Source organism: Coregonus lavaretus (assembly GCF_964263955.1).
Source record: "Coregonus lavaretus genome assembly, chromosome: 4".
NCBI lineage: Eukaryota > Metazoa > Chordata > Actinopteri > Salmoniformes > Salmonidae > Coregonus > Coregonus lavaretus.
Window position 1 is genome coordinate 7,855,641 of NC_139991.1, and position 12,076 is coordinate 7,867,716.

A 12,076-nucleotide genomic window follows, 5' to 3' on the forward strand; every position below is an offset into this window, starting at 1 on the left:
TTACAGTGCATAACTTAAGCTAGCCACAGACTTTACAGCAGTCAGCATCTTCTCTTGTCTGTCACCTCTGTCAGTGCTCTGAACTTGGATATGACCTGTCAGGATACCATGAGGAATTGTCTCACACGCTCACGTACAAAAGGATAATGCTCTGCAGCTGTGGTGGGTCACTGAGACAACTTCTGGGATTTAAATCTATCTTATAATTGGACAAGGAGGGCTGACTGATGTCACAGCACAAATATGTGCAGATAACTTCCTAGTTAGGAATGGACAGCTATGCTTCTGCAAATGTCCATGCAAATATCCTCATGTTTGCATGTCTACCCCTGACCTGCATGCCTGTTGACATTTAGTTTGAATGCAACGGGCACCTTTTAAGTTCTTATTTGTGAATGACAAGTGTGGCATTTTTTTTCTTTCATAATTGTAAACAACACACACAGCAGCTGAATTTGACAAAATGAGTTGTCTATTCATTTGTGATGCCGTAATACTTCATCCAAAAGTAATACCCTCTCAAAGTTATTCTGTAAGTGAGCATAAAATGAAATTAAAAAAGAAAACAGCCTTTAGAAAATGAGACTAAATGTATGCTGCTATCACACTTTATTAAAAATAGAAACATATATTCAATACAGACTACAATGGTCCACTGATATTGTTTTAAAAATGAGTAACATACTATAAAACACACTCTTGCACAGAGTTCCTCATTTGGCCTAGATCCACTGTAGAAAAGTCTTCTGATGGGGAAAACCTGGGAAGGGTTGTTGCATCATGGTACTGTCCTTGTATTGAGCTCAACCAAATGCACCACCAGCGCGTCCTTTCATAAAACCATCACAAAATTGCATGGAAATAACAGAAAAATTAAAGATGGAGAAACAGAAAGAAAGATGACATCCAAAGAAGGAAATAAATCCACATACAATTATGTTAAAAAAGATGGCACATTTATTGCTACATAAATGTTATATACATGTTGTGTTTTCTTTTACAGAGACAGATAGTTAAATTTCTTGCTGCTGGTTTTTGATGTGCATCAACAATACCTTGAATTTTTGGACACAAGTACAAATCTTTTATCCACCAACAATGGAGACTGAAGATCAAGGTGGAGAGCACACCTTCAGGAAATTTGAGCATGTACAATACCTCAATGTACTAGACTGCAAGCTACAATCCTATTATGTTTTTGGGATGCTATTTGTACGATTCTGATAATAATGAACAGGTTATGGTAAATAACCGTACATTTTACTATCTAATATAGTAAAATAAAGTAAGAAACTTTTTACTCAAAACTTTCGATTTAAAAAATCTAGAAAGAGTAATATTTAGAATTCAATAAATTTTCTTACAATATTATTGTATAAAAGACTAATAACTACAGTGAAAAATAAGCCAAATGTTTTTTTATCTTATTTTTGTTCTTTTTTCATATATTATACGAGGAAAAGCATCTGGGAATACAGCAAAGTCTAACATAGGAGCAAAGAGACAGACAGCAGAACATTTGAAAATGACGGGGGAAATGAGAGAGCAGGCAGTGACATACATTATAACCTCAATCAGAGTCTGCCAGCAACATCAATACAAGCTCATGAATACTGAAATGATGAACAAGGCCACATACAGTCAGAGAAAACACGACAATACGTTTCCAAGTTTATCACAAAAAGAAAATGATTGTAAAACCAAAAATATATTTTTATAAACTCCTTGGGGTGGTTTTCAATGGCATCCTTCATTCTATTACTTAATTTTCACAGAATAGGCTACTCGTCTCTGGATGTGGCAGCCTTGTTTTAAAGGTGGATAATAATGGAAGACAGTATACAAGGAAACAAATGGAATCAAAACCAGGAGTTAAGACCAAAATACTTTTTTTTTTTTAAAGAAAGTAAAGCATGCACACAGATAAAAAAAGTGGTGACCATTGTTCTTCATCCTGAAAAATAAAATACAAATTCAGCTCAAAACTGCATTTGTTCATCATTGTACTATACCTGTCTGAAGGACCAACTGTTTCTGATGTTTAACAGCATGTGAACTCTTAAAGCTCCCCCTTCCCTTCCCTAGAGCTTACTGTAACCAGTAGCTTCACTGCTCGGATCAAGACAAAGACATTCTAAATAACTTAGAACTCCTCTCTGCTAATTCACGCTTGACATCATATGCTTTACTATGAAGCCTAGAGAAATGATTTGTATACAATTACAAATCAACATATAACTTTTGATTACTTTGAATAATGGTTTTTGTAACTTTTTTTCTAAAGTTATTTTTAACAGAAAAAAAATGATGTGGAAAGTTCATTCAGGCCAGGTGATATTGTGGTCGTCGTTTTTGATTCTACTTCTTCACTAAGCAATCTCTGATAAGACAGCGCTAGGTAATTACAAAGAGCATGACCACGGCTGTTCAACTAACCACAGACCATACTGTAATATAGAAAACAAACTGCAATATCAGAAATATCTCATTGTTTACATTTAACACTATATGGCAAAGGAATGAAAAGGCAGTGAAGTCCCTTTTCCTTTAGTTAAGACACTAAGAAATATGCAGGGAATGCTAAGGTTTGTAAATGGTTTGCTCTCTGTATTTGAACTGCTCACTACTGAGAATAAACTCCTTATAAGTCTGTAGTTGACCTTTCTGGAAAACTAGAGTTTGCCATTTTTCTGTCACCTGTGACACAGAGTTGATAGTGTTCAGGCTAGTGTATGTATGGAACACTATTTAGCTGGGCTCATACACACCACTCACGTTTAGTCCTCTTCCTCTAATTATGTCAGTAACATGAAGACTGTGCTATACCAAACGGACACATGAGTAGGTCGTTTTGGTTTAAACATGCTGTTCATTGCGGCATGAATAAAACATAAATATAAATAATATATGTTCTTTTTTTTTATGGGATGCTTAAGTCTTTTAGCACTCAATACCGCCAATTGATTTTTAGTTGGGCCCTAAAGACTTTAAATTGCCGAATATATACATTTGTGTCTTTCTCAGGAGCCTGAGTATCTTAATCTTAGCTCAGGCTAGCCCGAGACTGGCTAGGGAGGAGGGCTGGGCCATACTAGTGACACTGGCAAACTGTAGATCAACTGAAAAGACACAGGCTTCTTAAAGCATATGAATAACTTTCCCTTTAGACATAGACTTTACAGCTCAGTAACATAATAAATAGAAAAAATTATACAAAAAAACATAATTGCTGTTACAATGCATTCGTCAATTCAGTTTAGGCACAAGGCAAACTTCCACATGGGAGGGTGGAGGAGATCGCGACAGTCTCTGATTGTTCAGATGCGACACGCTGCTTGCAGACAGTGATATGTGCTGAAGTTTTCTCGTGGGCAGAAATTAGTTGGATGTCATCACAGGGACCTGGACACTGGGCTTTTCTTCAATCTTAGGATTGTGTTAGTCTGGGGTTTAGCTTCAAGTGGTCTGTCGCCTCCAATTTGTGTCACACACTGTGAGTCCTGTCTGCCATTGGGAAGCAAGGGCACCATCTCTATCTTACAGAATTGATCTGGATCATTTTGATCTGAAGGGGCAAAAACAGGAATAACTCAGTCACAGATGTCGAACAGCAAAGAAAATATGATGTTTCACAAAGTCAGTAATATGGTATCTCATCACAGCTATTACTGACAGAGTGAGAGTGTGTGGATGGTGCTCCATGGAGATGGACCACCGTACTGTACCTGTGTGCTCCTCAGAGTCGGCCCATGGGGTTGGATGTCTCGGTGAGGCCGAGGTGGACCCCATGGTGGGCCTGCTGGTCCCCAGAGACCCCATGGCCAGACACCTTCTCCTCTTCCCTCCTCTTAAGGCAGGCTGCTTTGGGGTTCAGATTCCGCTCTGCGTGTATAGAAACAGATTCACTTATGTTATAACTCTTCATAAGAGGTGGTATTACTCTTCATAAGAGGTGTTATAACTCTTGTGTGTTATATGTGAGAGTGTAGGAATGCTGACCTCTGACTTGTTGCTCCAGGCTCAGTATGACTGCCACGGCCTGGTGCAGGATGAGCAGCTTGGTCTGGGGCTTCTCGCTCTTCAGGTGCAGCTGAACCATGCGGCCCAGCTCCTTGAAAGCCTCGTTGATGTCTCGCACCCTCAGGCGTTCGCGGGCGTTGTTGGCCATCCTCCTCTCACGCTCCCGCTCAGCCTTCTGCTCCGGGTTCAGGTTGTCATCATCCTCATTGATGCTGCTGCAGAGGGGGAGAGGCCCAGAGGCGCAACAGTAAGACTGAGGCTGATTGTTTTTGGCTATTCACATGTGGAGATCGGACTCCAGAGAGGTTTAGGGACCTTCTAAGGGCACTGAATGTTTTAGACAGAAGGTCATAAAGATTCATGTTTGTGGTTGTCAGGTTTATTTACCTTGTCCGAGTGCCTCCTCTGGGAGTCTTGATGTCTCTCTTGTCGCTTTCGTCTCCGGAGCCGAGGTCGTCGGAGGAGTGGCCATCATGCATGTCGTCTCTGTCCTGGTTCTCTACCTTCAGCTCCAGGGCTGCAGCCACCTGACCAGCCAGACCTGCAGCCAGACCTGTAACACACAGACACAAAGGTAGAGAGTCAGTTCAAATGGAATCTCCTATCATTTACAGCCAACATTTCACATGTAGTTATTTTAGCGCAGAGGATGAGATGGTCATGGGTGAAGTTGGGAGTGTGTCATGTCATACCTCTGAAGGTTTCCACTTGGTGGTTGAGTTCAGCGGTGGACATGCTGGACATGGAGCCCATGCTGGGCGGCCCTCCGTGACTGTTGATCAAACTGCCAGCCTCATCACGGTGAGAACCACCCTGTCAGAACACAGAGAGAGAGAGAGAGAGAGAGAGAGAGAAGAGAGAGAGAGAGAGAGAGAGAGGAGAGAGAGAGAGAGAGAGAGAGAGAGAGAGAGAGAGAGAGAGAGAGAGAGAGAGAGAGAGAGAGGAGAGAGAGAGAGAGAGAGAGAGAGAGAGAGAGAGAGAGAGAGAGAGAGAGAGAGAGAGAGAGAGAGAGAGAGAGAGAGAGAGAGGGAGAGAGAGGAGAGAGAGAGAGAGAGAGAGAGAGAGAGAGAGAGAGAGAGAGAGAGAGAGGAGAGAGAGAGAGAGAGAGAGAGAGAGAGAGAGAGAGAGAGAGAGAGAGAGAGAGAGAGAGAGAGAGAGAGAGAGAGAGAGAGAGAGAGAGAGAGAGAGAGTCAGTGGGAAACAGTACAAGTTCAGCTATAGGGAAGGGTTCTGGTCTGAGTGAGTCTGGTACACTCAGGAAAGGAACAATTTCTAATCAACCAGAGAGAATGCTTTTATGACTCAGATATCTCAGACTTGAAAAGCAGAGAGAGATAGAACGAGAACTTTGCTGTTCAACTTCACTTTAGACTGACCTTCACTCAAACAAATGGAATGCTGAAGGCTGTCTGTTCAAAAAAGAAAGAACAGCCTTCCAGAGCTGTCCATTGAAAACGCTTGCAAAAAAGCATTTTTGGCTTGGATTTCAAAACAGGTTTTTCTAAACACTTGTCATGACAAATTGAACACAATGCCTGACCTTTTTGGTGAGCTAAACAATCATATTTCCTCATATTAAAAGCAGGATCTACAGGTGGAGCTGCAGTACAGGAGTCAGTTTCCGAGAACTAATGATGGTTGTCAAGTCCCTCAGTTCTGACACCGGGGGGTGCTTTGGTGCTGTACTTCACCATAACAAAATGCATAATTCATATTCAGGATAAGGGAAACACAAACACACATTTGTTCGGCTGTATAATATTTTTATAAGAATCAGTGCAGTATGTGATGGTAAACCTATCCCTGTTTCTTTCTGTTTACATTTCTATTGCTTTTCTCTGTTGGGTTAGCCACGGTCATTATGTTCTGAGGGTTCTTCTTCTTCTTCTAGATGTATCTGCCTCTGATCTATTTGGAAGCAATATAAGGCAAAACCCACTCCAAAGACAGACCATTTCCCTATTTTTCCCTCCATATTGGTTGTGAAACAGGGTCCTCCCACCATGCTGCACCACCATCGCTGAGCTCGCTGGGGTTTACCACATGTTCCCCACTCAGCTATCCGGTTCTCTTCTGGGAACTAGGGGAGGAGGAGGAGAGGAAAGCAGTACGGGGGGGGGGGGGGGGGGTATCTTCCCCTTTTCTTATGGAATGTGATCCCAAGTCACTGTTGGCCTCTGTTAACCCCGCTGCCCCCAAACCCTCCCCTCCTCCTCACTACGCTAATCTCTGCAGCGCTCTCAACAGGTGTCCAAACAACTCTTTGTCTGGAGGAGGAGGAGGGGCGCGGGGGTTCTGGCGAGGGAAGAACGCTGCCATTTTCCTGGCTGGGCCTGATTACCATACAGCTGAGGACCTCTATTTGGGTGGAGACTGTGGTCTCAGACGCGCGCTTCCAACCATTCAGATTTGTTGAGTTGGTTAAAGAGAGGCGGTGAAAGAGAGAAAAGGTCTGTCCTGAGTAAAAGGCTGTGGCTGTGCCGTGCTGAGGCGGCTGAGCTCTGTCTGAGCAGCAGTCTGAGGGGACCCTCTCTCTCTCTACCACAGAGGAAGCTCTGTGCTCATTCAGACACAGCCAGTTCTCTTCTAGTGTCACAGCCCACCATCACCATTGTCCCTCTACACTCTATAACCAGCACACCAAACTGAACTGCACCATGGGAGAACAACTAAAAAGCACTTTCAGTCACAGAGCAGGAAATACTATCCTGAGAGTTCCAAGGACCACAACACCAATATCAAAATGGCCATGACTGAAAACACATGGTGCGCTGGGACATTTTCTTCCTGAGTAACAAACCAGAAATACTAGTCCCTGTATTTTAATGATTCTGGGCAAGAGGGACACAGGCTCCAAGCTTGCATGCTGCGAAGGCTGCGAAAGGCTGTAAACTTGTCTGTAAAATGGCACTGGTTTCAGGTTTGGCAGTACAGATACAGGAGCACCAACTCCAATAAATGAACAGTAAGGGGAGAAGTAGTACGGCAGAAATACAGAACACATCCAAACCTTGTCCACTTCCAATAATAATCAAAAGTGTTGAAAATTGGATATAATAATAATAATAATATGCCATTTAGCAGACGCTTTTATCCAAAGCGACTTACAGTCATGCGTGCATACATTATTATTTTTTTTGTGTATGGGTGGTCCCGGGGATCGAACCCACTACCTTGGCGTTACAAGCGCCGTGCTCTACCAGCTGAGCTACAGAGGACCACATATGATATGTTTGTTACCATAGGGCAGGGATCAAATGCCTCCCAATTTTCTTGTGGGTTTGTTGGCCCGATTACCATGTGAGTAATGCAAGGACTAGTCTCACAGATGCTACTCCTCAGCAAGAATGTTTACTAATCAGCGAGTGGAAGGGAGACAGGTTCCTGTGAAGAGCTGGGACTGAGTCTGAGATCTGGACAGTAAATGATGAGGTAAGGAAATGCTAAGCATGTTTCAGTCCTCGGCATCCTCCCCTCTCCTCCTCCATCACATCCCCTGAGTGCCTCCATCCATTTTCTTCAAAAAGGGAGTTTAATCCAAGAGGATCTTAATCCAACCATCCACCCACGTACGCCAGAACTGATTCAGAAAATTCAGGAAAAATACGGCCTAAATTATTTCCCATCACCTAGGGATTAGTGTAGAACTGTCTCCCTCTGTTGAAACTTCCACTACAGATGTGCTCTCCTCTCCGATATGAAATAGTTCAGATGGAGGATGGGCAAACATATAATGCTCTGCACCGAGACCTGCATCCCCCCGTTCCCCAGGAGCCGCCTCATAGGAGTGCAACAGACAAACACTTTCCAGACCAAAGCAGTTTTGCCTGGTTTTCTCATTCAACCCTGTATATGAGGTCTTTCTTAAGGAGAGTAAGCCTTCGGCCAACCATTACACATATGGAAAGTATGTGAGTTTAAATTAAACTGCTCTCTGTGGAAAAAGGCAGAGTTTTTGCACATGGCTGTGGACTCATTCTGAACAGGTGGCCGAGGCTTGTTTATTAGCCTATTTGGAGAAACGCAAAAGCACATATGCCTCCCCTCAGTTCAAAAAAATGACTTTCTTTTAAGTATTCAAACTCAATTCTTAAGTTGCAAAACACATGAAACATAATCTCATTAACATCTAAAACAATCAATATCTTTTTTTTCTGCAAAGTTAACTCATACCATTGCTGCTGTCCGACTAGCAACCAATCCGGCGGCAGGGAAGTTTGCTCCGAGGGCTGCTATTGGCCCATTCTGTCCCAGCAGGCTGTGTATGTCGCTGGGCAGACTGGTGGTGGAGCCCACGGCATGGTTCCGCAGGACGAGGATGGCATCATCCAGTCTGTCCAGGCGATCCTCCATCCGAGACTGGGAGGACCATGAGAGAAGAGGAGAAGGGAGGGGAGAGGGGTGGGAAGAAGAGGGAGAAGGGAGGGGAGAGGGGTGGGAAGAAGAGGGAGAAGGGAGGGGAGAGGGGTGGGAAGAAGAGGGTGAAGGGAGGGGAGAGGGGTGGGAAGAGGGAGAAGGGAGGGGAGAGGGGAGGGAAGAAGAGGGAGAAGGGAGGGGAGAGGGGTGGGAAGAAGAGGGAGAAGGGAGGGGAGAGGGGTGGGAAGAAGAGGGAGAAGGGAGGGGAGAGGGGTGGGAAGAAGAGGGAGAAGGGAGGGGAGAGGGGTGGGAAGAAGAGGGAGAAGGGAGGGGAGAGGGGTGGGAAGAGGGAGAAGGGAGGGGAGAGGGGTGGGAAGAAGAGGGAGAAGGGAGGGGAGAGGGGTGGGAAGAAGAGGGAGAAGGGAGGGGAGAGGGGTGGGAAGAAGAGGGAGAAGGGAGGGGAGAGGGGTGGGAAGAAGAGGGAGAAGGGAGGGGAGAGGGGAGGGAAGAAGAGGGAGAAGGGAGGGGAGAGGGGTGGGAAGAAGAGGGAGAAGGGAGGGGAGAGGGGAGGGAAGAAGAGGGAGAAGGGAGGGGAGAGGGGAGGGAAGAAGAGGGAGAAGGGAGGGGAGAGGGGTGGGAAGAAGAGGGAGAAGGGAGGGGAGAGGGGTGGGAAGAAGAGCAGAGAGAAGGACAGAGCAGCTTAATATAAGCACATTAGGACCAAAAAATGGAGGACATTGTGATTGTATGGCGTGACTTGGGGTGAAAAAACACCACAGGGATACCAAAAGCATAAAAGAAAGACAATCAAAAACAGATGAAGATTTCAACCTGAGGAGGGGCACAAGGGATGCTTGTGTTCATAACAGACAAGCATCCTCGTTTGTATCTATAGAAACTGATAAACGGGCTGGCACACCACTCATTTGGAGTACCATGACTATTAATTTGGCATTAAAGCGTCTTATGCTCCTAAGCTGATTACTGTAGCAAGCTGAAATGTCAAAATATAAATAATAAACAACAATAAAAAGCACAGAAACAAAACATTTGAAATTCCAATTAAATGGAACGGAACGGAGGCCAAGAAAAAGAACTAAGGATGTGAAAAGGTGTCAAACAATGATGGGTAAAGTCTCCATCTAAAGGGCAGGAGTACCTCGCATACATCCTTTAAGAATGACATGGCATCCTGGAGATGCTCATGAAGCTGCTGATGGACTCGAGTTTTCTGCCAAAATCAGATAGAACAGGAAAGCATGTGAGCACAAATAAACATTAGTGGAAACGTCAGAGATAGTGTAGACTGAGATAGAAGGACAGAGAAAGAACAGTCAGACAGAGACAGATATATGGTAACTAATCACTGTGTCAGGCAGCATCAAAACGGTGGTCCTGTTTAGATAATGACTCTGACCCCTCGCCCTCTCCTCCCACCGTGAGGTCCCATCCCTCCCACACATTCATCGGTTTGGTCGCTTCACAAAAATCCCATTGTAGGTGGCATACAAATATAGTGGGTAAATATTTATCCCCACAGCCGATGGTGTGAATGCGTGTGTGTGGGGTGAAAAGTGATCCCAAGCCATGTTTCTGGTCCGCATGCAGACAGGCAGCTAGCGCAGGAATCCTGGAGCAGTGGTGGTTCAGTCAACGCAACAGCTGCCAGGCTCCCCAGCCCCCATAACTCCAGCCCCCCACATCCCACACCCCACCTTCCCCCCAACCCCACCCTGGCCCACGAAGTAGGGGACAGATGGCAGGAGACACGCCCCAAGGGACGGGTATTGTTCAGCACTCCCACCCCCCCACTCCCCCTCCGACATTTGTCAGCCAAGAATCTTCATGTAATGCTACCCCTGCCCTCCGCGAGCGAACACATCTACTGTGTGCGTGTCCATTAAAAAGTGCTCAGGGTGTGGGGGAAGGGAAGAGAGGGGAGGCAGGGAGACTTACCAGTGAGTGCAGGGAGTTCTCATAGTTGGGGGAGGAGGGGGTCTGTCCGGCTGCACCACGAGACCATTGGTTGGTACCTGAGAGAGACAGAGAGGGAGAACCACAGTTATCCACCTGACATGGCTGATTCAGACATCACAACATGGCTGATGATAAGAGACCTGCATCCTGCTACACTCTACAGGGGCTGACTGACACACAGTACATCCACATCCTGTCTGGTCTGTTGTTGTTATGCTGTGAGAGGTATTTTCATCATTGGGGTTCAGCTGCATCATTTCCTGGTGACTGGGCTGCATCCTGCAACATGAGCCAAGGCCGTGGGTGGACGGCCCCAACATACACCAGCACACTGGGACATGGTCTACATCCGCTCATTAATGAGCTAATAGCCCAGAGAGCAATGTGAACAGTGATAAGAGGCCTGGCTGGGACAGAGGCTGTCTTCCCCTGACACTGACAGAGTGATTCTTCCACGACAATAGGAGTCCCTTACTCCCTCCAATGAGCCAGAAAGTTCCAGAAGGCTCTAGCAAGGCTGCACTCGTGGGTGCTCCTCTCGTCCGCTGATCTAAGCCCAATGTGATTGGCTGACAAGTTTCCAGGGGTCACAACACAAATATCCTCTGACCAATCACATGCCAAGCTGAGGTATAGTGTAACAGTCCAACAGCTCCGTGGCTTGCCAAAATACGCAGGCCAAGAGAGACTCAGAGACTTGACCTGAATTAACTTTCCATTCTGAGATTCTAGAGACAACCAAGAGACCAAACAAATGGTGGAAACATCTAACTAAGGAATTCCATTCTATCCCAGACTGGGTGATCTCTAGAGCACATTTGAATTTTACATAAAGCAGAGGGGATCACAATGTGTGGGAATGATTATAATCAGTACATTAAATGTGCAATAGCACATATAAAACAAATCAACTCAATTTAATTAGTGTGAAACTAAAATAATCTGCTAATCAAATTGAGGTATCCGATGCAAAAAAATAAATAATCTTTGTCTCTTTATCTTAGCCAATTTTGTATTAAATATTCCAACTAACAAACAACAGTGCACCAGGAGGTAATGCACTACACCAAGCCTGTGGTGTGCACATGAAAACAGTTCAAGTCTCCTTAATCGATTGTGACAATGAGGAAACCTCCCAGGTTATTTATACTGGGCTGTGTCAGTGAGCCAGCTCCAGCTATGGGCCCTCACTATACCGTCTGGTCTCCATTACTGTGGCAGGAGGCCAACACACAGCCCACGTACTGTAGCATACTCTACAGATGGATACATTGTTTGTCAAAACAAACAGCAGGACCCATTTTCTTCCTGTTCTCCTCTAAAATGGTATTTCAGTATTTGAGAGAGAAAGATTGGGAACCGGGAGATAGCTAGCTAACGTTAGTTTGTTTCTGACAAACACTAGGATTACATCTCCACTTGACCTGGGGGAACTGTTTAGGATTTTCCATTGATTCATCGTCAGCAGTGTAAACTAAGCATTAGTCCTCTTCTGAGAGAAAGTCTCTCCACACAAAGGTCCTGGAAAAGCCAGGCTTTAATTAAGAGGCTATTAAAAGTAACTTTGGAACAGGAAATGAGGGAGCCTCTCTGCTCAGCCTCAGCGTTTCCCTGGCACAAACCAAACAGGAAGTACTCATAACTAAGCCTCCCTGGGCCTCTGGTCCCCACGTGGAGGAGAGGAGGAGGAGGAGAGGGCTAATTGAACACACCAGCCAGAGTT

At 45.1% G+C, this 12,076-nt stretch overlaps 1 protein-coding gene across 1 annotated transcript in view; it reads right to left on the reverse strand.

Moving 5' to 3' along the window:
* Positions 1–592: 592 nt before the first annotated feature.
* The window catches only part of LOC311127339 (transcription factor 12-like), a 94,646-nt gene continuing 83,162 nt past the window's right edge, over positions 593–12,076 (reverse strand). The window contains exons 14-20 of the mRNA XM_084159167.1: positions 10,333–10,409; positions 8,194–8,379; positions 4,713–4,833; positions 4,408–4,573; positions 4,000–4,235; positions 3,726–3,882; positions 593–3,565 (exon numbers count right to left, since the gene is read on the reverse strand). Of these exons, the coding sequence (XP_084015293.1) occupies positions 3,737–3,882; positions 4,000–4,235; positions 4,408–4,573; positions 4,713–4,833; positions 8,194–8,379; positions 10,333–10,409 (932 nt within the window). The 3' untranslated portion in view covers positions 593–3,565; positions 3,726–3,736. The remainder of the gene's footprint in view (positions 3,566–3,725; positions 3,883–3,999; positions 4,236–4,407; positions 4,574–4,712; positions 4,834–8,193; positions 8,380–10,332; positions 10,410–12,076) is intronic.